This window comes from Sesamum indicum, linkage group LG8 (assembly GCF_026168435.1).
Source record: "Sesamum indicum cultivar Baizhima isolate 11 linkage group LG8, ASM2616843v1, whole genome shotgun sequence".
Lineage (NCBI taxonomy): Eukaryota > Viridiplantae > Streptophyta > Magnoliopsida > Lamiales > Pedaliaceae > Sesamum > Sesamum indicum.
In genome coordinates this window covers 25,400,686-25,428,051 of record NC_142664.1, presented here as the reverse complement: position 1 = coordinate 25,428,051, position 27,366 = coordinate 25,400,686, and the positions used below count along the sequence as shown (strand labels likewise).

The following is a 27,366-nucleotide window of genomic DNA, read 5'->3' as shown; positions in this document are numbered from 1 at the left end:
ACCTCCGCTCGGCACAAATGCAGCGCGCCGAATATATCAGAGTCGGGAGGAACAAATCACAAAACAGTAAATTGCGCACGCGGATTCAGAAAATCAAATTGCATTGAACTGAAAATGCGTATACAATGATCAACGATGCTAGAGCAAGGGGTTCGACTTGAGGGGGACTCCAACACGTCACTAAACCAAGCTTCTTGAACTCATTCCCCCCTATAATAGGCTTAAAAAAATAAATCCTATCGTCTAAACTAGACACTAGGAAAGCTGAAATTTGCAACTCAAGAGGCGTAACGTCCCCTTGAGGAATCTAAACAACAGAAAGCAAATAACAAAGCAGTAACAAAGCAATAAAAGGCCTACACCTAGGACTCTAAGACTAGTTGGTTGTCCAGCGTCTGTCGATGAAGGCTGAGTGGTCGGCCATGTAGAACGGTTGAGTGGCCGAAGTGCGCGTCACGGGGCCTAGTGAACGGGCAGCCCGTGACATTCTCCCCCACCTGAGATAGCGACGTCCCCGGCGCTACGGAAGCCTGGTACGCTTCGACAAGAGGTAGAGTTTGCCTTTAGGTTCATCACTCGCTCCCAAGTGTTCTCCTCGCTGCTGCATCCCCTCCATTTCACCAAGTACTCTGTGTGGTCTTTCTTCACGGTACTCGTCACTCGGTGATCTAGGATTGTTTCAGCCACCTTCTCCTTCGTCTTCTTCAATTCGAGTTGTGGGCGGCTGGGTTGATTGCGGGTATCGTCTTCCTTGTCTGCTGAATACTTCTTCACTTGGCTGACATGGAAAACGTTGTGGATCTTCCACCACGGCAGCAACTCCACCTTATACGCCACCGTCGCAATACGCCTAATGATAGGCAAAGGACCAACATATTTCTGCATCAACCGAGGATCTCTCCACCTTGATGACTTTGACAATTTCGGATTCGGGACCTTCATCAGCACCAGGTCTCCCGCATTGAACTCAATGAAGCGGCGATTCTGATCTGCATACTTCTTCATCCGCTTCTGAGCTGTCTCCAGGCAACTTCTAACGATATCAACATTCTTCTTCCACTCCTGGGAGAAACTTCGAGTAAGAGGGGATCTCACACTTTGGGGAATGTCAAGAGTGTGAGGAAGGAGCGGCTGCTGCCCAGTAATGATTTCAAAAGCGCTCTTGTTGGTGGTGGAAGAGCTCTTTTGAACATTGAAATATAGCTGAGCGACATCCAAGAGCTTCACCCAATCCTTCTGCGTACCTCGCACATAGTGCCGAAGGTAGTCCTGCAACGTAGAATTAAAACGTTCTGTCTGACCATCGGACTGTGGATGATAGCTCGAGCTCATGGAAGGTGTGGACCCGAGAAGTTTGAACAACTCGGTCCGGAAGATGCCAGTGAATCGGGAGTCACGATCACTGACAATATCTTTTGGCAGTCCCCAATGCTTGACGATGTGCTTGAAAAAGAGATGAGCTATCCCTTCTGCTGTAACGTGTTTGGGTGCTGCGATAAATGTAGCATATTTTGATAAACGATCTACCACGACGATGATAGAGCCTAAGTTCTCGACCTTAGGCAATCCAGAGATGTAATCCATGGAGACGCTCTCCCATGGACGCTTTGGGATGGGAAGTGGTTGCAGCAGACCGACCTTCTTCTGATGGTCTGCCTTGTCCTGCTGACAAATCAAACAAGTGCGGACATGCGTCTCGACATCGTCCCGCAGCTGTGGCCAATGATAGGCCCTCCGCACCGAAGCAAACGTGCGCTCCTGTCCTTGGTGTCCCGCCCAAAGTGTGTCGTGGCATTCGGAAAGAAGTGATTTCCGTAGGTCCCCGCCTCTCGGAACGTATACGCGGTTTCCCTTGGTCATCAGCAATCCATCCTCGATCCAAAAGTGTCGAGCCTTGCCCTGCTCGACAAGCCGAATCAGGCGTCGCGCCGCGGGATCTCTTGGTAGTAACTCCCGCACCTGATCCTTCGTAGAGATAGCAGCCGCGCTAGAAGAGAGCGCTGCTATCGACTCCAAGTTCGCCAAGTCCGCCCTGCGGCTCAAGGCATCTGCTAACTGCTTCCTAAGCTCCACAAGCTTAGGTTGCGGCATTCTGTACGGTGCCCTAGCGGGCGGTCTCGTGCCAGGCACCAACTCAATCTCGTGATCCACTGCCCTCTTCGGTGGTAGCTTCCGAGGCAGCTCATCTGGCATCACGTCTTCAGACTCCCCCAACAGTTCCTTACTACCGCCCGGGGTGGGCCCTGACACCTCTTCCATCTCTTCAAAACAAAGGGTACCCAAGTAGGAGATCTCATCCTGCTTGTGCCCCTTCTCAAACTGCATGGCCGACAAGTTCTTCTCTCCAGTACGTCCGGCCACGGTAGGAATGACACACGGCTTCGCCCCCAACATCATCAGCGAATCGGCATGAGGTAAGACAGCAGTGCGTGTATCCCGTAGAAATTCAAGCCCAAGGATAAGCTTGAAGTCGTCCATTGCCACAACAGAAAGATTGGTCTTGCCCTCATAAGCACCAACCTTAATCAGCACAGACTTGGCTACACCGGCAATGGGTTGTGCAGCCGAGTTGATCGCCTTCACACGCCCAACTCCCTTCTCCAGCACGAGCCCGAGTCTCGCCACTTCGGCGCTCGCAAGGTAGTTGTGAGAGGCTCCAGTGTCGATCATGGCTCAAATCGGCTTGCCATGAATCTTCACATCAACGAACATCAACCCTTTCTTCCTAGGAATCCGGGGCTGAACTTCTTCTTCTTTCTTCTCCGGCTGTTCCACAGTAAGAGCCGGGATGGTCTTTTTCGCAAGGGGTGGCACAACTCTCTTTGCCGCCACCGTAGAGAATGTGTTGCACCATTGGTTTACGGCCCCCAAGTTGTCCTCATCCTCCTCCGTGTCGTTCTCACCACCTGCCTCTGCTTGTGGCTCCACACTCTTTGAGGACGACACCTTGTCGGTAAAGGTCGTTGCCAATGCGTTCAACACCTGTCTTTTCGGGCAATCCCGATACATATGCGGACCATCGCAGATCAAACACCCTCTCCTCCTCTCGGGTGCTCCCTGCCTGTTCTCCTGGGGCTTGTTCCTGTCTGAACCGCCCTGTGAACCATTCTGAGCATGGGGCCTCTGGTCCCCCCCACCTCTGTTAAAGTTATTCCTGAACCATCTCGTCCCATTCGACTTATCCCGCTCAGGACTAGGCGTTGCCTGCCTATCCTTCTTAGTCTCCAGGTTGAAATCTGCCAGGCGCTCGGCCGCTATAATAGCCGAACTCAAATCAGTCACTCGTTGCCTCTGCAACTCATTTCTCGCCCACTGTTTCAAGCCTTCCATGAAAGTGAACAGCTTGTCTGCCTCCGACATGTCTCGGATGTTCAGCATCAGCGCTGAGAAAGCTTTGACATATTCCCGTACGGAACCTGTATGTTCAAGCTTTCGCAATGCCCTCCTGGCATTGTACTCCACATTCTCGGGGAAGAACTGCTCTCTGATCGCCTCCCGTAGAAGAGCCCATGTGTCGAGCTGTATTTGATGTGCCTGGATCTCCGCAAACTTGGTCCGCCACCACAGCTTTGCGTCACCAGTCAGGTACATGGTCGCAGTCGCAACCTTCCTTGCCTCGTCCCGCACGTCTGCCGCAAGGAAGTACTGCTCCATGTCGAAGAGGAAGTTCTCGACCTCCTTCGCATCACGCTCACCGCTATAGGCCTTCGGTTCTGGTATTCGAAGCCTAGCACCGGGGTCGTGAGCAACCATAGGCGTGCTACCCACTGCACGCTGGAGCAGCCCAATCTGAATGGACATCTGCTCCATGTCACGCCGCATATCGGCAATGCTGTCGTTTCCGAATACGCCAGCCATCTCCTGAATCACCTGCCGACATTCGTCCAACTCCGAATTCAGCACCGTGATCTCAGATTCTAGGGAAGAGACCTTCGTCTCCAATTCCACCAACCGGGAGTGTCCGTCCTCCGGGTTCTCAGCTCTCTCGCTGGATGAGGCTGCGGCATGTCGCGGGCTTTCCGAATCTTGCCCCGATGCCTTCGCAGCAGTAGCGGTGCGCCTCGGAGCCATATCGGCAACGAGGCTCTGATACCACCTCTCACGAGGCGCCTATCACACAGCGCGTCGTGTGGCTAGTAGTCCGCTGACTACGTCCGCCAATACCTCCGCTCGGCACAAATGCAGCGCGCCGACTATATCAGAGTCGGGAGGAACAAATCACAAAACAGTAAATTGCGCACGCGGATTCAGAAAACCAAATTGCATTGAACTGAAAATGCGTATACAATGATCAACGATGCTAGAGCAAGGGGTTCGCCTTGAGGGGGACTCCAACACGTCACTAAACCAAGCTTCTTGAACTCATTCCCCCCTATAATAGGCTTAAAAAAATAAATCCTATCGTCTACACTAGACACTAGGAAAGCTGAAATTTGCAACTCAAGAGGCGTAACGTCCCCTTGAGGAATCTAAACAACAGAAAGCAAATAACAAAGCAGTAACAAAGCAATAAAAGGCCTACACCTAGGACTCTAAGACTAGTTGGTTGTCCAGCGTCTGTCGATGAAGGCTGAGTGGTCGGCCATGTAGAACGGTTGAGTGGCCGAAGTGCGCGTCACGGGGCCTAGTGAACGGGCAGCCCGTGACACTGTGCCCGCGCAGGAGCGCGCGCGCGGGCGCCCGTCTGCCGTGCGCGCGCGGCCGGCGGCCGGCGGGGTCTTCCGGCGGCGGTTTTTTCCCAAATTTTTTTCAAACTTTTGCGACGCATAATATAACTGAATATAATAAAATAAATATTTCGCGATACAAATACGATGCGTAAAAAATTAAAAAATTATTCTAATGTGACTTCATATTTTTCCCTTTTTTCCCTTTTATTTATTATTTTTTTAGTAATTAAAATAATTAAATAAATATTTTCATAACTCAAAAATAAATTATTTCGACAAAAATTAATTAGTCATGTGATTTTGCGGTGACGTGCAAATTTTCGGCAGCGTCCGCAAAGGCGCGCGCGCGCACGAGGGGAAAATTCCGCAAAGGCGCGCGCGCGCACGCGGGGCTGTTTCCGCACCGGCGCGCTCGCGCCGGCGGGGCTGTTTCCGCAAAGCCTTGCGCGCGCACGCGGGGCTGTTTCCGCACCGGCGCGCTCGTGCAGGCGGGGCTGTTTCCGCAAAGGCGCGCGCGCGCACGCGGGGCTGTTTCCGCACCGGCGCGCTCGCGCCGGCGGGGCTGTTTCCGCAAAGCCGCGCGCGCGCACGCGGGGCTTTTTCCGCTCCGGCGCGCTCGCGCCGGCGGGGCTGCTTCCGCAAAGCCGCGCGCGCGCACGCGGGGCTGTTTCCGCACCGGCGCGCTCGCGCAGGCGGGGCTGTTTCCGCACACGCGCCGGCAGCGTCCGCACAGTCGCGCGCGCGCACGTCGGCAGTGGCTTCCTACACGGGCGCCCGTCTGCTGCCGACAGGCCTGCGCGCGCGCACGTCGGCAGTAGTCGGGCAGGCAGCGTCTGCCGCCGTCGGCAGTTTTTTCCCGATGCTTCTTCAATCTTCTAGGACGCATAATATAACATAATATAATAAAATAAATATTTCGCGATTCAAATACGATGCGTAAGAAATTAAAATTTTATTCTAATCTGTCTTCATATTTTTCCCTTTTTTCCCATTTATTTATTATTTTTTTTAATAATTAAAATAATTAAATAAATATTTTAAATTAATAATTAATAATAATTATTTTAATTAAAATAATTAAATTAATCGTGTGATTTTGAGTCGACGTGAAAATTTTTATGCTGCGGCCGCCCAAGGCGCTCGCGCGCACGGCGGCAGTGCCCGAGCAGGCGCGGGCGCACGCCGGCAGTGCCCGCGCTGGCGCGCGCGCGGGCGCCCGTCGGCAGTGCCCGCGCGGGCGCGCGCGCGGGGGCGCCCGTCGGCAGTGCCCGAGCGGGCGCAGGCGCGGGCGCCCGACCGCCATGCCTGTGCCCGCGCAGGCGCGGGCGCCCGACCGCCCTGCCTGTGCCCGCGCAGGCGCGCGCGCGCGGGCGCCCGTCCGCCCTGCCTGTGCCCGCGCAGGCGCGCGCGCACGGGCGCCCGTCCGCCCTGCCTGTGCCCGCGCAGGCGCGCGCGCCCTGCCTGTGCCCGCGCAGGCGCGCGCGCGCGGGCGCCCCGCCGCCCTGCCTGTGCCCGCGCAGGCGCGCGCGCGCGGGCGCCCGACCGCCCTGCCTGTGCCCGCGCAGGCGCGCGCGCGCGGGCGCCCGTCCGCCCTGCCTGTGCCCGCGCAGGCGCGGGCGCCCGACCGCCCTGCCTTTGCCCGCGCAGGCGCGCGCGCGCGGGCTCCCGTCCGCCCTGCCTATGCCCGCGCAGGCGCGCGCGCGCGGGCGCCCGACCGCCCTGCCTGTGCCCGCGCAGGCGCCAGTCGGCCATGCCTGTGCCCGCGCAGGCGCGCGCGCGCGGGCGCCCGTCTGCCGTGCGCGCGCGGCCGCCGGCCGGCGGCGTCTGCCGGCCGGCGGGGTCTGCCGGAGGGCGGCGTCTTCCGGCGGCGGCGGCGGCCGGCGGGGTCTGCCTGCCGGCGGCGGTTTTTTCCCAAATTTTTTTCAAACTTTTGCGACGCATAATATAACTGAATAAAATAAAATAAATATTTCGCGATACAAATACGATGCGTAAAAAATTAAAAAATTATTCTAATGTGACTTCATATTTTTCCCTTTTTTCCCTTTTATTTATTATTTTTTAAATAATTAAAATAATTAAATAAATATTTTCATAACTCAAAAATAAATTATTTCGACAAAAATTAATTGGTCATGTGATTTTGCGGTGACGTGCAAATTTTCGGCAGCGTCCGCAAAGGCGCGCGCGCGCACGCGGGGCTGCTTCCGCAAAGGCGCGCGCGCGCACGCGGGGCTGCTTCCGCACCGGCGCGCTCGCGCCGGCGGGGCTGTTTCCGCAAAGCCGCGCGCGCGCACGCGGGGCTGTTTCCGCACCGGCGCGCTCGCGCAGGCGGGGCTGTTTCCGCACACGCGCCGGCAGCGTCCGCACAGGCGCGCGCGCGCACGTCGGCGGTGGCTTCCTACACGGGCGCCCGTCTGCTGCCGACAGGCCTGCGCGCGCGCACGTCGGCAGTAGTCGGGCAGGCGGCGTCTGCCGCCGTCGGCAGTTTTTTCCCGATGCTTCTTCAATTTTCTGGGACGCATAATATAACATAATATAATAAAATAAATATTTCGTGATTCAAATACAATGCGCAAAAAATTAAAATTTTATTCTAATTTGTCTTCATATTTTTCCCTTTTTTCCCATTTATTTATTATTTTTTTTTAATAATTAAAATAATTAAATAAATATTTTAAATTAATAATTAATAATAATTATTTTAATTAAAATAATTAAATTAATCGTGTGATTTTGAGGCGACGTGAAAATTTTTATGTTGCGGCCGCCCAAGGCGCGCGCGCGCACGGCGGCAGTGCCCGAGCAGGCGCGGGCGCACGCCGGCAGTGCCCGCGCTGGCGCGCGCGCGGGCGCCCGTCGGCAGTGCCCGCGCGGGCGCGCGCGCGGGGGCGCCCGTCGGCAGTGCCCGAGCGGGCGCAGGCGCGGGCGCCCGACCGCCCTGCCTGTGCCCGCGCAGGCGCGGGCGCCCGACCGCCCTGCCTGTGCCCGCGCAGCCGCGCGCGCGCGGGTGCCCGTCCGCCCTGCCTGTGCCCGCGCAGGCGCGCGCGCGCGGGCGCCCGACCGCCCTGCCTGTGCCCGCGCAGGCGCGCGCGCGCGGGCGCCCGTCCGCCCAGCCTGTGCCCGCGCAGGCGCGCGCGCGCGGGCGCCGGTCTGCCGTGCGTCCGTCTGCCGGGCGCCCGTCTGCCGTGCGCGCACGGCCGCCGGCCGGCGGGGTGTGCCGGCCGGCGGCGTCTTCCGGCGGCGGCGTCTTCCGGCCGCCGGCGGTTTTTTCCCAAATTTTTTTCAAACTTTTGCGACGCATAATATAACTGAATATAATAAAATAAATATTTCGCGATCCAAATACGATGCGTAAAAAATTAAAAAAATATTCTAATGTGACTTCATATTTTTCCCTTTTTTCCCTTTTATTTATTATTTTTTTAATAATTAAAATAATTAAATAAATATTATCATAACTCAAAAATAAATTATTTCGACAAAAATTAATTAGTCATGTGATTTTGCGGTGACGTGCAAATTTTCGGCAGCGACAGCAAAGGCGCGCGCGCGCACGTCGGCATCGTCCGCAAAGGCGCGCGCGCGCGCGCGGGGCTGTTTCCGCAAAGGCGCGCGCGCGCAGGCGGGGCTGTTTCCGCAAAGCCGCGCGCGCGCACGCGGGGCTGTTTCCGCACCGGCGCGCTCGCGCAGGCGGGGCTGTTTCCGCACACGCGCCGGCAGCGTCCGCACAGGCGCGCGCGCGCACGTCAGCAGTGGCTTCCTACACGGGCGCCCGTCTGCTGCCGACAGGCCTGCGCGCGCGCACGTCGGCAGTAGTCGGGCAGGCGGCGTCTGCTGCCGTCGGCAGTTTTTTCCCGATGCTTCTTCAATCTTCTCTGACGCATAATATAACATAATATAATAAAATAAATATTTCGCTATTCAAATACGATGCGTAAAAAATTAAAATATTATTCTAATCTGTCTTCATATTTTTCCCTTTTCTCCCATTTATTTATTATTTTTTTTAATAATTAAAATAATTAAATAAATATTTTAAATTAATAATTAATAATAATTATTTTAATTAAAATAATTAAATTAATCGTGTGATTTTGAGGCGACGTGAAAATTTTTATGCTGCGGCCACCCAAGGCGCGCTAGCGCACGGCGGCAGTGCCCGAGCAGGCGCGGGCGCACGCCGGCAGTGCCCGCGCTGGCGCGCGCGCGGGCGCCCGTCGGCAGTGCCCGCGCGGGCGCGCGGGCTGGGCGCCCGTCGGCAGTGCCCCAGCGGGCGCAGGCGCGGGCGCCCGACCGCCCTGCCTGTGCCCGCGCAGGCGCGCGCGCGCGGGCGCCCCGCCGCCCTGCTTGTGCCCGGGCAGGCGCGCGCGCGCGGGCGCCCGTCCGCCCTGCCTGTGCCCGAGCAGGCGCGCGCGCGCGGGCGCCCGACCGCCCTGCCTGTGCCCGCGCAGGCGCGCGCGCGCGGGCGCCAGTAAGCCCTGCCTGTGCCCGCGCAGGCGCGCGCGCGCGGGCGCCCGTCGGCCCTGCCTGTGCCCGCGCAGGCGCGCGCGCGCGGGCGCCAGTCGGCCATGCCTGTGCCCGCGCAGGCGCGCGCGCGGGCGCCCGTCTGCTGCCGACAGGCCTGCGCGCGCGCACGTCGGCAGTAGTCGGGCAGGCGGCGTCTGCTGCCGTCGGCAGTTTTTTCCCGATGCTTCTTCAATCTTCTGTGACGCATAATATAACATAATATAATAAAATAAATATTTCGCGATTCAAATACGATGCGTAAAAAATTAAAATATTATTCTAATCTGTCTTCATATTTTTCCCTTTTTTCCCATTTATTTATTATTTTTTTAATAATTAAAATAATTAAATAAATATTTTAAATTAATAATTAATAATAATTATTTTAATTAAAATAATTAAATTAATCGTGTGATTTTGAGGCGACGTGAAAATTTTTATGCTGCGGCCGCCCAAGGCGCGCGCGCGCACGGCGGCAGTGCCCGAGCAGGCGCGGGCGCATGCCGGCAGTGCCCGTGCTGTCGCGCGCGCGGGCGCGCGCGCGGGGGCGCCCGTCGGCTGTGCCCGAGCAGGCGCAGGCGCGGGCGCCCGACCGCCCTGCCTGTGCCCGCGCGCGCGCGGGCGCCCGACCGCCCTGCCTGTGCCCGCGCAGGCGCGCGCGCGCGGGCGCCCGACCGCCCTGCCTGTGCCCATGGAGGCGCGCGCGCGCGGGCGCCCCGCCGCCCTGCCTGTGCCCGCGCAGGCGCGCGCGCGCGGGCGCCCGTCCGCCCTGCCAGTGCCCGCGCAGGCGCGCGCGCGCGGGCGCCCGACCGCCCTGCTTGTGTGTCACGGGCTGCCCATTCACTAGGCCCCGTGACGCGCACTTCGGCCACTCAACCGTTCTACATGGCCGACCACTCAGCCTTCATCGACAGACGCTGGACAACCAACTAGTCTTAGAGTCCTAGGTGTAGGCCTTTTATTGCTTTGTTACTGCTTTGTTATTTGCTTTATGTTGTTTAGATTCCTCAAGGGGACGTTACGCCTCTTGAGTTGCAAATTTCAGCTTTCCTAGTGTCTAGTGTAGGCGATAGGATTTATTTTTTTAAGCCTATTATAGGGGGGAATGAGTTCAAGAAGCTTGGTATAGTGACGTGTTGGAGTCCCCCTCAAGGCGAACCCCTTGCTCTAGCATCGTTGATCATTGTATACGCATTTTCAGTTGAATGCAATTTGGTTTTCTGAATCCGCGTGCGCAATTTACTATTTTGTGATTTGTTCCTCCCGACTCTGATATATTCGGCGCGCTGCATTTGTGCCTAGCGGAGGTATTGGCGGACGTAGTCAGCGGACTACTAGCCACACGACGCGCTGTGTGATAGGCGCTTCGTGAGAGGTGGTATCAGAGCCTCGTGCCACGATGGGGCCGAGGCGCACCGCTACTGCTGCGAAGGCATCGGGGCAAGATCCGGAAAGCCCGCGACATGCCGCAGCTTCAACCAGCGAGAGAGCTGAGAACCCGGAGGACGGACACTCCCCGTTGGTGGAATTGGAGACGAAGGTCTCTTCCCTAGAATCTGAGATCACGGTGCTGAATTCGGAGTTGGACGAATGTCGGCAGGTGATTCAGGAGATAGCTGGCGTATTCGGAAACGACAGCATTGCCGATATGCGGCGTGACATGGAGCAGATGGCCATTCAGATTGGGCTGCTCCAGCGTGCGGTGGGTAGCACGCCTATGGTTGCTCACGACCCCGGTGCTAGGCTTCGAATACCAGAACCGAAGGCCTATAGCGGTGAGCGTGATGCGAAGGAGGTCGAGAACTTCCTCTTCGACATGGACCAGTACTTCCTTGCGGCAGACGTGCGGGACGAGGCAAGGAAGGTTGCAATTGGGACCATGTACCTGACTGGTGACGCAAAGCTGTGGTGGCGGACCAAGTTTGCGGAGATCCAGGCACATCAGATACAACTCGACACGTGGGCTCTTCTACGGGAGGCGATCAGAGAGCAGTTCTTCCCCGAGAATGTGGAGTACAATGCCAGGAGGGCATTGCGAAAGCTTGAACATACAGGTTCCGTGCGGGAATATGTCAAAGCTTTCTCAGCGCTGATGCTGAACATCCGAGACATGTCGGAGGCGGACAAGCTATTCACTTTCATGGAAGGCTTGAAACAGTGGGCGAGAAACGAGTTGCAGAGGCAACGAGTGACTGATTTGAGTTCGGCTATCATTGCGGCCAAACGCCTGGCCGATTTCAACCTAGAGACTCAAAAGGATAGGCAGGCGACGCCTAGTCCTGAGCGGGAGAAGTCGAATGGGACGAGATGGTTCAGGAATAACTTCAACAGAGGTGGGGGAGACCAGAGGCCCCATGCTCAGAATGGTTCACAGGGCGGTTCGGAAAGGAACAGGCCCCAGGAGAACAGGCAGGGAGCACCCGAGAGGAGGAGAGGGTGTTTGATCTGCGATGGTCCGCATATGTATCGGGATTGCCCGAAGAGACAGGTGTTGAATGCATTAGCAACGACCTTTACCGACAAGGCGTCGTCCTCAAAGAGTGTGGAGCCACAAGCAGAGGCAGGTGGTGAGAATGACACGGAGGAGGATGAGGACAACTTGGGGGCCGTGAACCAATGGTGCAACACATTCTCTATGGTGGCGGCGAAGAGAGTTGCGCCATCCCTTGCGAAAAGGACCATCCCGGCGCTTACTGTGGAGCAGCCGGAAAAGGAAGAAGAAGTTCAGCCCCGGATTCCTAGGAAGAAAGGGTTGATGTTCGTTGATGTGAAGATTCATGGCAAGCCGATTCGAGCCATGATCGACACTGGAGCCTCTCACAACTACCTTGCGAGCGCCGAAGTGGCGAGACTCGGGCTCGTGCTGGAGAAGGGAGTTGGGCGTGTGAAGGCGATCAACTCGGCTGCACAACCCATTGCCGGTGTAGCCAAGTCTCTGCTGATTAAGGTTGGTGCTTATGAGGGCAAGACCAATCTTTCTGTTGTGGCAATGGACGACTTCAAGCTTATCCTTGGGCTTGAATTTCTACGGGATACACGCACTGCTGTCTTACCTCATGCCGATTCGCTGATGATGTTGGGGGCGAAGCCGTGTGTCATTCCTACCTTGGCCGGACGTACTGGAGGGAAGAACTTGTCGGCCATGCAGTTTGAGAAGGGGCACAAGCAGGATGAGATCTCCTACTTGGGTACCCTTTGTTTTGAAGAGATGGAAGAGGTGTCAGGGCCCACCCCGGGCGGTAGTAAGGAACTGTTGGGGGAGTCTGAAGACGTGATGCCAGATGAGCTGCCTCGGAAGCTACCACCGAAGAGGGCAGTGGATCACGAGATTGAGTTGGTGCCTGGCACGAAACCGCCCGCTAGGGCACTGTACAGAATACCGCAACCTAAGCTTGTGGAGCTTAGGAAGCAGTCAGCAGACGCCTTGAGCCGCAGGGCGGACTTGGCAAACTTGGAGTCGATAGCAGCGCTCTCTTCTAGCGCGGCTGCTATCTCTACGAAGGATCAGGTGCGGGAGTTACTACCGAGAGATCCCGCGGCGCGACGCCTGATTCGGCTTGTCGAGCAGGGCAAGGCTCGACACTTTTGGATCGAGGATGGATTGTTGATGACCAAGGGAAACCGCGTATACGTTCCGAGAGGCGGGGACCTACGGAAATCACTTCTTTCCGAATGCCACGACACACTTTGGGCGGGACACCAAGAACAGGAGCGCACGTTTGCTTCGGTGCGCAGGGCCTATCATTGGCCACAGATGCGGGACGATGTCGAGACACATGTCCGCACTTGTTTGATTTGTCAGCAGGACAAGGCAGACCATCAGAAGAAGGCCGGTCTGCTGCAACCACTTCCCATCCCAAAGCGTCCATGGGAGAGCGTCTCCATGGATTACATCTCTGAATTGCCTAAGGTCGGGAACTTAGGCTCTATCATCGTCGTGGTAGATCATTTTTCAAAATATGCTACATTCATCGCAGCACCCAAACACGTTACAGCAGAAGGGACAGCTTATCTCTTTTCCAAGCACATCGTTAAGCATTGGGGACTGCCAAAAGATATTGTCAGTGATCGTGACTCCCGATTCACTGGCGTCTTCCAGACCGAGTTGTTCAAACTTCTCGGGTCCACACGTTCCATGAGCTCGAGCTATCATCCACAGTCCGATGGTCAGACAGATACGTTGGAGGACTACCTTCGGCACTTTGTGCGAGGTACGCAGAAGGATTGGGTGAAGCTCTTGGATGTCGCTCAGCTATATTTCAATGTTCAAAAGAGCTCTTCCACCACCAACAAGAGCGCTTTTGAAATCGTTACTGGGCAGCAGCCGCTCCTTCCTCACACTCTTGACATCCCACAAAGTGTGAGATCCCCTCTTGCTCGAAGTTTCTCCCAGGAGTGGAAGAAGAATGTTGATATCGTTAGAAGTTGCCTGGAGACAGCTCAGAAGCGGATGAAGAAGTATGCAGATCAGAATCGCCGCTTCATTGAGTTCAATGCGGGAGACCTGGTGCTGGTGAAGGTCCCGAATCCGAAATTGTCAAAGTCATCAAGGTGGAGAGATCCTCGGTTGATGCAGAAATATGTTGGTCCTTTGCCTGTCCTTAGGCGTATTAGGACGGTGGCGTACAAGGTGGAGTTGCCGCCGTGGTGGATGAACCACAACGTTTTCCATGTCAGCCAATTGAAGAAGTATTCAGCAGACAAGGAAGACGATACTCGCAATCAACCTAGCCGCCCACAACTCGAATTGAAGAAGACGAAGGAGAAGGTGGCTGAAGCAATCCTAGATCACCGAGTGACGAGTACCGCGAAGAAAGACCACACAGAGTACTTGGTGAAATGGAGGGGATGCAGCAGCGAGGAGAATACTTGGGAGGGAGTGACAAACCTAAAGGCGTTTCTACCTCTTGTCGAAGCGTACCATGCTTCCGTAGCGCCGGAGACGTCGCTATCTCAGGTGGGGGAGAATATCACGGGCTGCCCATTCACTAGGCCCCGTGACGCGCACTTCGGCCACTCAACCGTTCTACATGGCCGACCACTCAGCCTTCATCGACAGACGCTGGACAACCAACTAGTCTTAGAGTCCTAGGTGTAGGCCTTTTATTGCTTTGTTACTGCTTTGTTATTTGCTTTATGTTGTTTAGATTCCTCAAGGGGACGTTACGCCTCTTGAGTTGCAAATTTCAGCTTTCCTAGTGTCTAGTGTAGGCGATAGGATTTATTTTTTTAAGCCTATTATAGGGGGGAATGAGTTCAAGAAGCTTGGTATAGTGACGTGTTGGAGTCCCCCTCAAGGCGAACCCCTTGCTCTAGCATCGTTGATCATTGTATACGCATTTTCAGTTGAATGCAATTTGGTTTTCTGAATCCGCGTGCGCAATTTACTGTTTTGTGATTTGTTCCTCCCGACTCTGATATATTCGGCGCGCTGCATTTGTGCCGAGCGGAGGTATTGGCGGACGTAGTCAGCGGACTACTAGCCACACGACGCGCTGTGTGATAGGCGCCTCGTGAGAGTGTGCGCGCGCAGGCACGCGCGCGCGGGCGCCCGTCCGCCCTGCCTGTGCCCGCGCAGGCGCGCGTGCGGGGGCGCCAGTCGGCCCTGCCTGTGCCCGCGCAGGCGCGCGCGGGCGGGCGCCAGTCGGCCATGCCTGTGCCCGCGCAGGCGCGCGCGCGCGGGCGCCCGACCGCCCTGCCTGTGCCCGCGCAGGCTCGCGCGCGCGGGCGCCCGTCCGCCCAGCCTGTGCCCGCGCAGGCGCGGGCGCCCGTCGGCCCTGCCTGTTCCCGCGCAGGCGCGCGCGCGCGGGCGCCCGACCGCCCAGCCTGTGCCCGCGCAGGCGCGCGCGCGCGGCCATGCCTGTGCCCGCGCAGACGCGCGCGCGCGGGCGCCCGTCGGCCGTGCGCGAGCGGCGGCGTCTTCCGGCCGGCGGCGGTTTTTTCCCAAATTTTTTTCAAACTTTTGCGACGCATCATGTAACTGAATATAATAAAATAAATATTTCGCGATACAAATACGATGCGTAAAAAATTAAAAAATTATTCTAATGTGACTTCATATTTTTCCCTTTTTTCCCTTTTATTTATTATTTTTTTAATAATTAAAATAATTAAATAAATATTTTCATAACTCAAAAATAAATTATTTCGACAAAAATTAATTAGTCATGTGATTTTGCGGTGACGTGCAAATTTTCGGCAGCGTCCGCAAAGGCGCGCGCGCGCACGCGGGGCTGTTTCTGCAAAGGCGCGCGCGCGCACGCGGGGCTGTTTCCGCAAAGCCGCGCGCGCGCACGCGGGGCTGTTTCCGGAAAACCGCGCGCGCACGCGGGACTGTTTCCGCACACGCGCCGGCAGCGTCCGCACAGGCGCGCGCGCGCCCGTCGGCAGTGACTTCCTACACGGGCGCCCGTCTGCTGTCGACAGGCCTGCGCGCGCGCACGTCGGCAGTAGTCGGGCAGGCGGCGTCTGCCGCCGTCGGCAGTTTTTTCCCGATGCTTCTTCAATCTTCTGGGACGCATAATATAACATAATATAATAAAATAAATATTTCGCGATTCAAATACGATGCGTAAAAAATTAAAATATTATTCTAATCTGTCTTCATATTTTTCCCTTTTTTCCCATTTATTTATTATTTTTTTAATAATTAAAATAATTAAATAAATATTTTAAATTAATAATTAATAATAATTATTTTAATTAAAATAATTAAATTAATCGTGTGATTTTGAGGCGACGTGAAAATTTTTATGCTGCGGCCGCCCAAGGCGCGCGCGCGCACGGCGGCAGTGCCCGAGCAGGCGCGGGCGCACGCCGGCAGTGCCCGCGCTGGCGCGCGCGGGGGCGCCCGTCGGCAGTGCCCGCGCGGGCGCGCGCGCGGGGGACGCCCGTCGGCAGTGCGCGAGCGGGCGCAGGCGCGGGCGCCCGACCGCCCTGCCTGTGCCCGCGCAGGCGCGGGCTCCCGACCGCCCTGCCTGTGCCCGGGCAGGCGCGGGCGCCCGACCGCCCTGCCTGTGCCCGCGCGGGCGCGCGCGCGCGGGCGCCCGGCCGCCCTGCCTGTGCCCGCACAGGCGCGCGCGTGCAGGTGCCCGACCGCCCTGCCTGTGCCCGCGCAGGCGCGCGCGTGCAGGCGCCCGACCGCCCTGCCTGTGCCTGCGCAGGCGCGCGCGCTTGGGCGCCCCGCCGCCCTGCCTGTGCCCGCGCAGGCGCCAGTCGGCCATGCCTGTGCCCGCGCAGGCGCGCGCGCGCGGGCGCCCGTCTGCCGTGCGTGCGCGGCCGCCGGCCGGCGGGGTCTGCCGGAAGGCGGCGGCGGCGACCGGCGGGGTCTACCGGCCGGCGGCGGCGGCGGCTGGCGGGGTTTGCCGGCCGGCGGCGGTTTTTTCCCAAATTTTTTTCAAACTTTTGCGACGCATAATATAACTGAATATAATAAAATAAATATTTCGCGATACAAATACGATGCGTAAAAAATTAAAAAATTATTCTAATGTGACTTCATATTTTTCCCTTTTTTCCCTTTTATTTATTATTTTTTTAATAATTAAAATAATTAGATAAATATTTTCATAACTCAAAAATAAATTATTTCGACAAAAATTAATTAGTCATGTGATTTTGCGGTGACGTGCAAATTTTCGGCAGCGTCCGCAAAGGCGCGCGCGCGCACGCGGGGCTGTTTCCGCACCGGCGCGCTCGCGCCGGCGGGGCTGTTTCCGCACCGGCGCGCTCGCGCAGGCTGGGCTGTTTCCGCACACGCGCCGGCAGCGTTCGCACAGGCGCGCGCGCGCACGTCGGCAGTGGCTTCCTACACGGGCGCCCGTCTGCTGCCGACAGGCCTGCGCGCGCGCACGTCGGCAGTAGTCGGGCAGGCGGCGTCTGCCGCCGTCGGCAGTTTTTTCCCGATTCTTCTTCAATCTTCTGGGACGCATAATATAACATACTATAATAAAATAAATATTACGCGATTCAAATACGATGCGTAAAAAATTAAAATATTATTCTAATCTGTCTTCATATTTTTCCCTTTTTTCCCATTTATTTATTATTTTATTTAATAATTAAAATAATTAAAATATTTTAAATTAATAATTAATAATAATTATTTTAATTAAAATAATTAAATTAATCGTGTGATTTTGAGGCGACGTGAAAATTTTTATGCTGCGGCCGCCCAAGGCGCGCGCGCGCACGGCGGCAGTGCCCGAGCAGGCGCGGGCGCACGGCGGCAGTGCCCGCGCTGGCGCGGGCGCACGGCGGCAGTGCCCGCGCTGGCGCGCGCGGGGGCGCCGGTCGGCAGTGCCCGAGCGGGCGCAGGCGCGGGCGCCCGACCGCCCTGCCTGTGCCCGCGCAGGCGCCGGCGCCCGACCGCCCTGCCTGTGCCCGCGCAGGCGCGCGCGCGCGGGCGCCCGTCCGCCCTGCCTGTGCCCGCGCAGGCGCGCGCGCGCGGGCGCCAGTCGGCCCTGCTCGCGCGCGGGCGCCAGTCGGCCATGCCTGTGCCCTCGCAGGCCCGCGCGCGCGGGCGCCAGTCGGCCATGCCTGTGCCCGCGCAGGCGCGCGCGCGCGTGCGCCAGTCGGCCCTGCCTGTGCCCGCGCAGGCGCGCGCGCGCGGGCGCCAGGCGGCCATGCCTGTGCCCGCGCAGGCGCGCGCGCGGCTTTGCGGATTCTAGGGACGAGACCTTCGTCTCCAATTCCACCAACCGGGAGTGTCCGTCCTCCGGGTTCTCAGCTCTCTCGCTGGATGAAGCTGCGGCATGTCGCGGGCTTTCCGGATCTTGCCCCGATGCCTTCACAGCAGTAGCGGTACGCCTCGGCCCCATCGTGGCACGAGGCTCTGATACCACCTCTCACGAGGCGCCTATCACACAGCGCGTCGTGTGGCTAGTAGTCCGCTGACTACGTCCGCCAATACCTCCGCTCGGCACAAATGCAGCGCGCCGAATATATCAGAGTCGGGAGGAACAAATCACAAAACAGTAAATTGCGCACGCGGATTCAGAAAACCAAATTGCATTGAACTGAAAATGCGTATACAATCATCAACGATGCTAGAGCAAGGGGTTCGCCTTGAGGGGGACTCCAACACGTCACTAAACCAAGCTTCTTGAACTCATTCCCCCCTATAATAGGCTTAAAAAAATAAATCCTATTGTCTACACTAGACACTAGAAAAGCTGAAATTTGCAACTCAAGAGGTATAACGTCCCCTTGAGGAATCTAAACAACAGAAAGCAAATAACAAAGCAGTAACAAAGCAATAAAAGGCCTACACCTAGGACTCTAAGACTAGTTGGTTGTCCAGCGTCTGTCGATGAAGGCTGAGTGGTCGGCCATGTAGAACGGTTGAGTGGCCGAAGTGCGCGTCACGGGGCCTAGTGAATGGGCAGCCCGTGACATTCTCCCCCACCTGAGATAGCGACGTCCCCGGCGCTACGGAAGCATGGCACGCTTCGACAAGAGGTAGAAACGCCTTTAGGTTTGTCACTCGCTCCCAAGTGTTCTTCTCGCTGTTGCATCCCCTCCATTTCACCAAGTACTCTGTGTGGTCTTTCTTCGCGGTACTCGTCACTCGGTGATCTAGGATTACTTCAGCCACCTTCTCCTTCGTCTTCTTCAATTCGAGTTGTGGGCGGCTGGGTTGATTGCGGGTATCGTCTTCCTTGTCTGCTGAATACTTCTTCAATTGGCTGACATGGAAAACGTTGTGGATCTTCCACCACGGCGGCAACTCCACCTTGTACGCCACCGTCCCAATACGCCTAAGGACAGGCAAAGGACCAACATATTTCTGCATCAACCGAGGATCTCTCCACCTTGATGACTTTGACAATTTCGGATTCGGGACCTTCACCAGCACCAGGTCTCCCGCATTGAACCCAATGAAGCGGCGATTCTGATCTGCATACTTCTTCATCCGCTTCTGAGCTGTCTCCAGGCAACTTCTAACGATATCAACAGTCTTCTTCCACTCCTGGGAGAAACTTCGAGTAAGAGGGGATCTCACACTTTGGGGAATGTCAAGAGTGTGAGGAAGGAGCGGCTGCTGCCCAGTAACGATTTCAAAAGCGCTCTTGTTGGTGGTGGAAGAGCTCTTTTGAACATTGAAATATAGCTGAGCGACATCCAAGAGCTTCACCCAATCCTTCTGCGTACCTTGCACAAAGTGCCGAAGGTAGTCCTCCAACATAGAATTAAAGCGTTCTGTCTGACCATCGGACTGTGGATGATAGCTCGAGCTCATGGAAGGTGTGGACCCGAGAAGTTTGAACAACTCGGTCCGGAAGACGCCGGTAAATCGGGAGTCACGATCACTGACAATATCTTTTGGCAGTCCCCAATGCTTGACGATGTGCTTGGAAAAGAGATGAGCTGTCCCTTCTGCTGTAACGTGTTTGGGTGCTACGATAAATGTAGCATATTTTGACAAACGATCTACCACGACGATGATAGAGCCTAAGTTCTCGACCTTAGGCAATCCAGAGATGTAATCCATGGAGACGCTCTCCCATGGACGCTTTGGGATGGGAAGTGGTTGCAGCAGACCAGCCTTCTTCTGATGGTCTGCCTTGTCCTGCTGACAAATCAAACAAGTGCGGACATGCGTCTCGACATCGTCCCGCATCTGTGGCCAGTGATAGGCCCTCCGCACCGAAGCAACCGTGCGCTCCTGTCCTTGGTGTCCCGCCCAAAGTGTGTCGTGGCATTCGGAAAGAAGTGATTTCCGTAGGTCCCCGCCTCTCGGAACGTATACGCGGTTTCCCTTGGTCATCAGCAATCCATCCTCGATCCAAAAGTGTCGAGCCTTGCCCTGCTCGACAAGCCGAATCAGGCGTCGCGCCGCGGGATCTCTCGGTAGTAACTCCCGCACCTGATCCTTCGTAGAGATAGCAGCCGCGCTAGAAGAGAGCGCTGCTATCGACTCCAAGTTCGCCAAGTCCGCCCTGCGGCTCAAGGCGTCTGCTGACTGCTTCCTAAGCTCCACAAGCTTAGGTTGCGGCATTCTGTACGGTGCCCTAGCGGGCGGTCTCGTGCCAGGCACCAACTCGATCTCGTGATCCACTGCCCTCTTCGGTGGTAGCTTCCGAGGCAGCTCATCTGGCATCACGTCTTCAGACTCCCCCAACAGTTCCTTACTACCGCCCGGGGTGGGCCCTGACACCTCTTCCATCTCTTCGAAACAAAGGGTACCCAAGTAGGAGATCTCATCCTGCTTGTGCCCCTTCTCAAACTGCATGGCCGACAAGTTCTTCTCTCCAGTACGTCCGGCCAAGGTAGGAATGACACACGGCTTCGCCCCCAACATCATCAGCGAATCGGCATGAGGTAAGACAACAGTGCGTGTATCCCGTAGAAATTCAAGCCCAAGGATAAGCTTGAAGTCGTCCATTGCCACAACAGAAAGATTGGTCTTGCCCTCATAAGCACCAACCTTAATCAGCACAGACTTGGCTACACCGGCAATGGGTTGTGCAGCCGAGTTGATCGCCTTCACACGCCCAACTCCCTTCTCCAGCACGAGCCCGAGTCTCGCCACTTCGGCGCTCGCAAGGTAGTTGTGAGAGGCTCCAGTGTCGATCATGGCTCGAATCGGCTTGCCATGAATCTTCACATCCACGAACATCAACCCTTTCTTCCTAGGAATCCAGGGCTGAACTTCTTCTTCTTTCTTTTCCGGCTGCTCCACAGTAAGAGCCGGGATGGTCTTTTTCGCAAGGGGTGGCACAACTCTCTTCGCCGCCACCGTAGAGAATGTGTTGCACCATTGGTTCACGGCCCCCAAGTTGTCCTCATCCTCCTCCGTGTCATTCTCACCACCTGCCTCTGCTTGTGGCTCCACACTCTTTGAGGACGACGCCTTGTCGGTAAAGGTCGTTGCCAATGCATTCAACACCTGTCTCTTCGGGCAATCCCGATACATATGCGGACCATCGCAGATCAAACACCCTCTCCTCCTCTCGGGTGCTCCCTGCCTGTTCTCCTGGGGCCTGTTACTGTTTGAACTGCCCTGTGAGCCATTCTGAGAGTGGGGCCTCTGGTCTCCCCCACCTCTGTTGAAGTTATTCCTGAACCATCTCGTCCCATTCGACTTCTCCCGCCCAGGACTAGGCGTCGCCTGCCTATCCTTTTGAGTCTCTAGGTTGAAATCGGCCAGGCGTTCGGCCGCTATAATAGCCGAACTCAAATCGGTCACTCGTTGCCTCTGCAACTCGTTTCTCGCCCACTGTTTCAAGCCTTCCATGAAAGTGAACAGCTTGTCTGCCTCCGACATGTCTCGGATGTTCAGCATCAGCGCTGAGAAAGCTTTGACATATTCCCGCACGGAACCTGTATGCTCAAGCTTTCGCAATGCCCTCCTGGCATTGTACTCCACATTCTCGGGGAAGAACTGCTCTCTGATCGCCTCCCGTAGAAGAGCCCACGTGTCGAGCTGTATTTGATGAGCCTGGATTTCCGCAAACTTGGTCCGCCACCACAGCTTTGCGTCACCAGTCAGGTACATGGTCGCAGTCGCAACCTTCCTTGCCTCGTCCCGCACGTCTGCCGCAAGGAAGTACTGGTCCATGTCGAAGAGGAAGTTCTCGACCTCCTTCGTATCACGCTCACCGCTATAGGCCTTCGGTTCTGGTATTCGAAGCCTAGCACCGGGGTCGTGAGCAACCATAGGCGTGCTACCCACTGCACGCTGGAGCAATCCAATCTGAATGGACATCTGCTCCATGTCACGCCGCATATCGGCAATGCTGTCGTTTCCGAATACGCCAGCCATCTCCTGAATCACCTGCCGACATTCGTCCAACTCCGAATTCAGCACCGTGATCTCAGATTCTAGGGACGAGACCTTCGTCTCCAATTCCACCAACCGGGAGTGTCCGTCCTCCGGGTTCTCAGCTCTCTCGCTGGATGAAGCTGCGGCATGTCGCGGGCTTTCCGGATCTTGCCCCGATGCCTTCACAGCAGTAGCGGTACGCCTCGGCCCCATCGTGGCACGAGGCTCTGATACCACCTCTCACGAGGCGCCTATCACACAGCGCGTCGTGTGGCTAGTAGTCCGCTGACTACGTCCGCCAATACCTCCGCTCGGCACAAATGCAGCGCGCCGAATATATCAGAGTCGGGAGGAACAAATCACAAAACAGTAAATTGCGCACGCGGATTCAGAAAACCAAATTGCATTGAACTGAAAATGCGTATACAATCATCAACGATGCTAGAGCAAGGGGTTCGCCTTGAGGGGGACTCCAACACGTCACTAAACCAAGCTTCTTGAACTCATTCCCCCCTATAATAGGCTTAAAAAAATAAATCCTATTGTCTACACTAGACACTAGAAAAGCTGAAATTTGCAACTCAAGAGGTATAACGTCCCCTTGAGGAATCTAAACAACAGAAAGCAAATAACAAAGCAGTAACAAAGCAATAAAAGGCCTACACCTAGGACTCTAAGACTAGTTGGTTGTCCAGCGTCTGTCGATGAAGGCTGAGTGGTCGGCCATGTAGAACGGTTGAGTGGCCGAAGTGCGCGTCACGGGGCCTAGTGAATGGGCAGCCCGTGACACGGCGTCTGCCGCCGTCGGCAGTTTTTTCCTGATGCTTCTTCAATCTTCTGGGACGCATAATATAATATAATATAATAAAATAAATATTTCGCGATTCAAATACGATGCGTAAAAAATTAAAATATTATTCTAATTTGTCTTCATATTTTTCCCTTTTTTCCCATTTATTTATTATTATTTTTAATAATTAAAATAATTAAATAAATATTTTAAATTAATAATTAATAATAATTATTTTAATTAAAATAATTAAATTAATCGTGTGATTTTGAGGCGACGTGAAAATTTTTATGCTGCGGCCACCCAAGGCGCGCGCGCACACGGCGGCAGTGCCCGAGCAGGCGCGGGCGCACGCCGGCAGTGCACGCGCTGGCGCGCGCGCGGGCGCCCGTCGGCAGTGCCCGCGCGGGCGCGCGCGCGGGGGCGCCCGTCGGCAGTGCCCGCGCGGGCGCGCGCGCGGGGGCGCCCGTGGGCAGTGCACGAGCGGGCGCAGGCGCGGGCGCCCGACCGCCCTGCCTGTGCCCGCGCAGGCGCGGGCGCCCGACCGCCCTGCCTGTGCCCGCGCAGGCGCGCGCGCGCGGGCGCCCGTCCGCCCTGCCTGTGCTCGCGCAGGCGCGCGCGCGCGGGCGCCCGACCGCCCTGCCTGTGCCCGCGCAGGCGCGCGCGCGCGGGCTCCCCGCCGCCCTGCCTGTGCCCGCGCGCAGGCGCGCGCGCGCGGGCGCCCGTCCGCCCTGCCTGTGCCCGCGCAGGCGCGCGCGCGCGGGCGCCCGACCGCCCTGCCTGTGCCCGCGCAGGCGCGCGCGCGCGGGCGCCCGACGGCCCTGCCTGTGACCGCGCAGGCGCGCGCGCGCGGGCGCCAGTCGGCCATGCCTGTGCCCGCGCAGGCGCGCGCGCGCGGGCGCCGGCAGCGGCGGCAGCCGGCGGCGGCGGCCGGCGGGGTCTTCCGGCCGGCGGGGTCTGCCGGCCGGCGGCGTCTTCCGGCTGGCGGCGGTTTTTTCCCAAATTTTTTTCAAACTTTTGCGACGCATAATATAACTGAATATAATAAAATAAATATTTCGCGATACAAATACGATGCGTAAAAAATTAAAAAATTATTCTAATGTGACTTCATATTTTTCCCTTTTTTCCCTTTTATTTATTATTTTTTTAACAATTAAAATAATTAAATAAATATTTTCATAACTCAAAAATAAATTATTTCGACAAAAATTAATTAGTCATGTGATTTTGCGTTGAGGTGCAAATTTTCGGCAGCGTCCGCAAATGCGCTCGCGCGCACGTCGGCAGCGTCCGCAAAGGCGCCTGCGCGCACGCGGGGCTGTTTCCATAAAGGCGCGCGCGCGCACGCGGGGCTGTTTCCGCAAAGGCGCGCGCGCGCACGCAGGGCTGTTTCCGCACCGGCGCGCTCGCGCCGGCGGGGCTGTTTCCGCAAAGGCGCGCGCGCGCACGCGGGGCTGTTTCCGCACCGGCGCGATCGCGCCGGCGAAGCTGTTTCCGCAAAGCCGCGCGCGCGCACGCGGGGCTGTTTCCGCACACGCGCCGGCAGCGTCCGCACAGGCGCGCGCGCGCACGTCGGCAGTGGCTTCCTACACGGGCGCCCGTCTGCTGCCGACAGGCCTGCGCGCGCGCACGTCGGCAGTAGTCGGGCAGGCGACGTCTGCCGCCGTCGGCAGTTTTTTCCCGATGCTTCTTCAATCTTCTGGGACGCATAATATAACATAATATAATAAAATAAATATTTCGCGATTCAAATACGATGCGTAAAAAATTAAAATATTATTCTAATTTGTCTTCATATTTTTCCCTTTTTTCCCATTTATTTATTATTTTTTTTAATAATTAAAATAATTAAATAAATATTTTAAATTAATAATTAATAATAATAATTTTAATAAAAATAATTAAATTAATCGTGTGATTTTGAGGCGACGTGAAATTTTTTATGCTGCGGCCGCCCAAGGCGCGCGCGCGCACGGCGGCAGTGCCCGAGCAGGCGCGGGCGCACGCCGGCAGTGCCCGCGCTGGCGCGCGCGCGGGCGCCCGTCGGCAGTGCCCGCGCGGCCGCGCGCGCGGGGGCGCCCGTCGGCAGTGCCCGCGCGGGCGCGCGCGCGGGGGCGCCCGTGGGCAGTGCCCGAGCGGGCGCAGGCGCGGGCGCCCGACCGCCCTGCCTGTGCCCGCGCAGGCGCGCGCGCGCGGGCGCCCGTCCGCCCTGCCTGTGCCCGCGCAGGCGCGCGCGCGCGGGCGCCCGTCTGCCGTGCGCGCGCGGCCGCCGGCCGGCGGCGGCGGCGGCGGCCGGCGGGGTCTTCCGGCCGGCGGCGTCTTCCGGCCGGCGGCGGTTTTTTCCCAAATTTTTTTCAAACTTTTGCGACGCATAATATAACTGAATATAATAAAATAAATATTTCGCGATACAAATACGATGCGTAAAAAATTAAAAAATTATTCTAGTGTGACTTCATATTTTTCCCTTTTTTCCCTTTTATTTATTATTTTTTTAATAATTAAAATAATTAAATAAAAATTTTCACAACTCAAAAATAAATTATTTCAACAAAAATGAATTAATCATGTGATTTTGAGGTGACGCGAAAATTTTCATGCAGTGGACGCCCGAGGCGCGCGCGCGCACGTCAGCACGGGCTGCATGCGCGCGCACGTCGGCAGTGCCCGCACAGGCGCGCGCGCGGCCGTCGGCACTGTCCGTACAGGCGCGCGTGCGCACGTCGGCAGTGGCTGCCTGCGCGCGGCCGTCGGCGGTGGCTGCTGCGCGCGCACGTCGGCAGTGTCCGCGCGAACGTGAACTCTCCTGTTTTTTTTCCAATTATTTTTCAAACATTTGGGACGCACAATATAACTGAATATAATAAAATAAATATTTCGCGATACAAATACGATGCGTAAAAAATTAAAATATTATTCTATTGTGTCTTCATATTTTTCCCATTTTTTTCCTTTTATTTATTATTTTTTTAATAATTAAAATAATTAAATAAAAATTTTCACACCTCAAAAATTAATTATTTCAACAAAAATTAATTAATCATGTCGTTTTGAGGTGACGTGCAAATTTTCATGCAGTGGTCGGCCAAGGCGCGTGCGCGCGCGTCGGCACGTGCTGCCTGCGCGCGTGCGCGCGCGTCGGCACGGGCTGCCTGCGCGCGCGCAGGCCGGCACGGTCCGCACAGGCGCGCGCGCGCATGCGGGCACAGGCCGCGCAGGCGCGCGCGGGCAGGCCGGCGCAGGCCGCACAGGCCGCGCAGGCGCGCGCGCGCATGCCGGCACAGGCCGCGCAGGCGCGCGCGGGCAGGCCGGCGCAGGCCGCACAGGCCGCGCAGGGGCGCGCGCGCAGGCCGGTACAGTCCGCGCAGGAGTGCGCGCGCAGGCCGGCACATGCCGCGCAGGCGTTCGCGGGCAGGCCGGCACAGGCCGCGCAGGCGCGCGCGCGCAGGCCGGCACAGTCCGCGCAGGCGCCCGCGCGCCCGGCAGTGCCCGCACTGGCGCCCGCGCGCAGGCCGGCACAGTCCGCGCAGGCGCGCGCGCGCCCGCCCGAGTGCCCGCGCAGGCGCGCGCGCGCCCCGCCCGAGTGCCCGCGCAGGCGCGCGCGCGCCCCGCCCGGCAGTGCCCGCGCAGGCGCTCGCGGCCCCGCCCGGCAGTGCCCGCGCAGGCGCGCGCGCGCCCGCCCGGCAGTGCCCGCGCAGGCGCGCGCGGCCCCGCCCGGCACTGACCGCGCAGGCGCGCGCGCGCCCGCCCGGCAGTGCCCGCGCAGGCGCGCGCGCGCCCGCCCTGCAGTGCCCGCGCAGGCGCGCGCGGCCCCGCCCGGCAGTGCCCGCCTGCGCGCGCGCGCCGGCAGCGTCCGCGCAAGCGCTTTTTTTTTTTTTTTTTTAATAATTAAAATAATTAAATAAAAATTTTCATAACTCAAAAATAAATTATTTCAACAAAAATGAATTAATCATGTGATTTTGAGGTGACGCGAAAATTTTCATGCAGTGGACGCCCGAGGCGCGCGCGCGCACGTCGGCACGGGCTGCCTGCGCGCGCACGTCGGCAGTGCCCGCACAGGCGCGCGCGCGGCCGTCGGCACTGTCCGCACAGGCGCGCGCGCGGCCGTCGGCAGTGGCTGCCTGCGCGCGGCCGTCGGCAGTGGCTGCTGCGCACGCCCGCCCGGCAGTGCCCGCCTGCGCGCGCGCCGGCAGCGTCCGCGCAAGCGTTTTTTTTTTTTTTTTAATAATTAAAATAATTAAATAAAAATTTTCATAACTCAAAAATAAATTATTTTAACAAAAATGAATTAATCGTGTGATTTTGAGGTGACGCGAAAATTTTCATGCAGTGGTCGCCCGAGGCGCGCGCGCGCCCACGTCGGCACGTGCTGCCTGCGCGCGCACGTCGGCAGTGCCCGCACAGGCGCGCGCGCGGCCGTCGGCACTGTCCGTACAGGCGCGCGCGCGCACGTCGGCAGTGGCTGCCTGCGCGCGGCCGTCGGCAGTGGCTGCTGCGCGCGCACGTCGGCAGTGTCCGCGCGAACGTGAACTCTCCAGTTTTTTTTCCAATTATTTTTCAAACATTTTGGACGCACAATATAACTGAATATAATAAAATAAATATTTCGCGATACAAATACGATG

The 27,366-nt window shown here is 56.8% G+C and overlaps 2 protein-coding genes across 2 annotated transcripts; one reads left to right on the top strand and one right to left on the bottom strand.

The window, feature by feature from the left end:
* Nucleotides 1–10,578: 10,578 nt before the first annotated feature.
* Nucleotides 10,579–17,979, top strand: LOC148787330 (uncharacterized). The gene is made up of 2 exons (XM_088883572.1): nt 10,579–14,136; nt 17,908–17,979. Exons 1-2 carry the CDS (start codon nt 10,579–10,581, stop codon nt 17,977–17,979), a joined length of 3,630 nt encoding a protein of 1,209 aa, XP_088739698.1.
* Nucleotides 17,980–18,608: 629 nt separating this feature from the next.
* On the bottom strand, nt 18,609–22,158 carry LOC148787329 (uncharacterized). The gene is made up of 2 exons (XM_088883571.1): nt 18,709–22,158; nt 18,609–18,626 (listed from the first exon to the last, which is right to left on the bottom strand). Exons 1-2 carry the CDS (start codon nt 22,156–22,158, stop codon nt 18,609–18,611), a joined length of 3,468 nt encoding a protein of 1,155 aa, XP_088739697.1.
* Between the last annotated feature and the right edge of the window lie 5,208 nt (nt 22,159–27,366).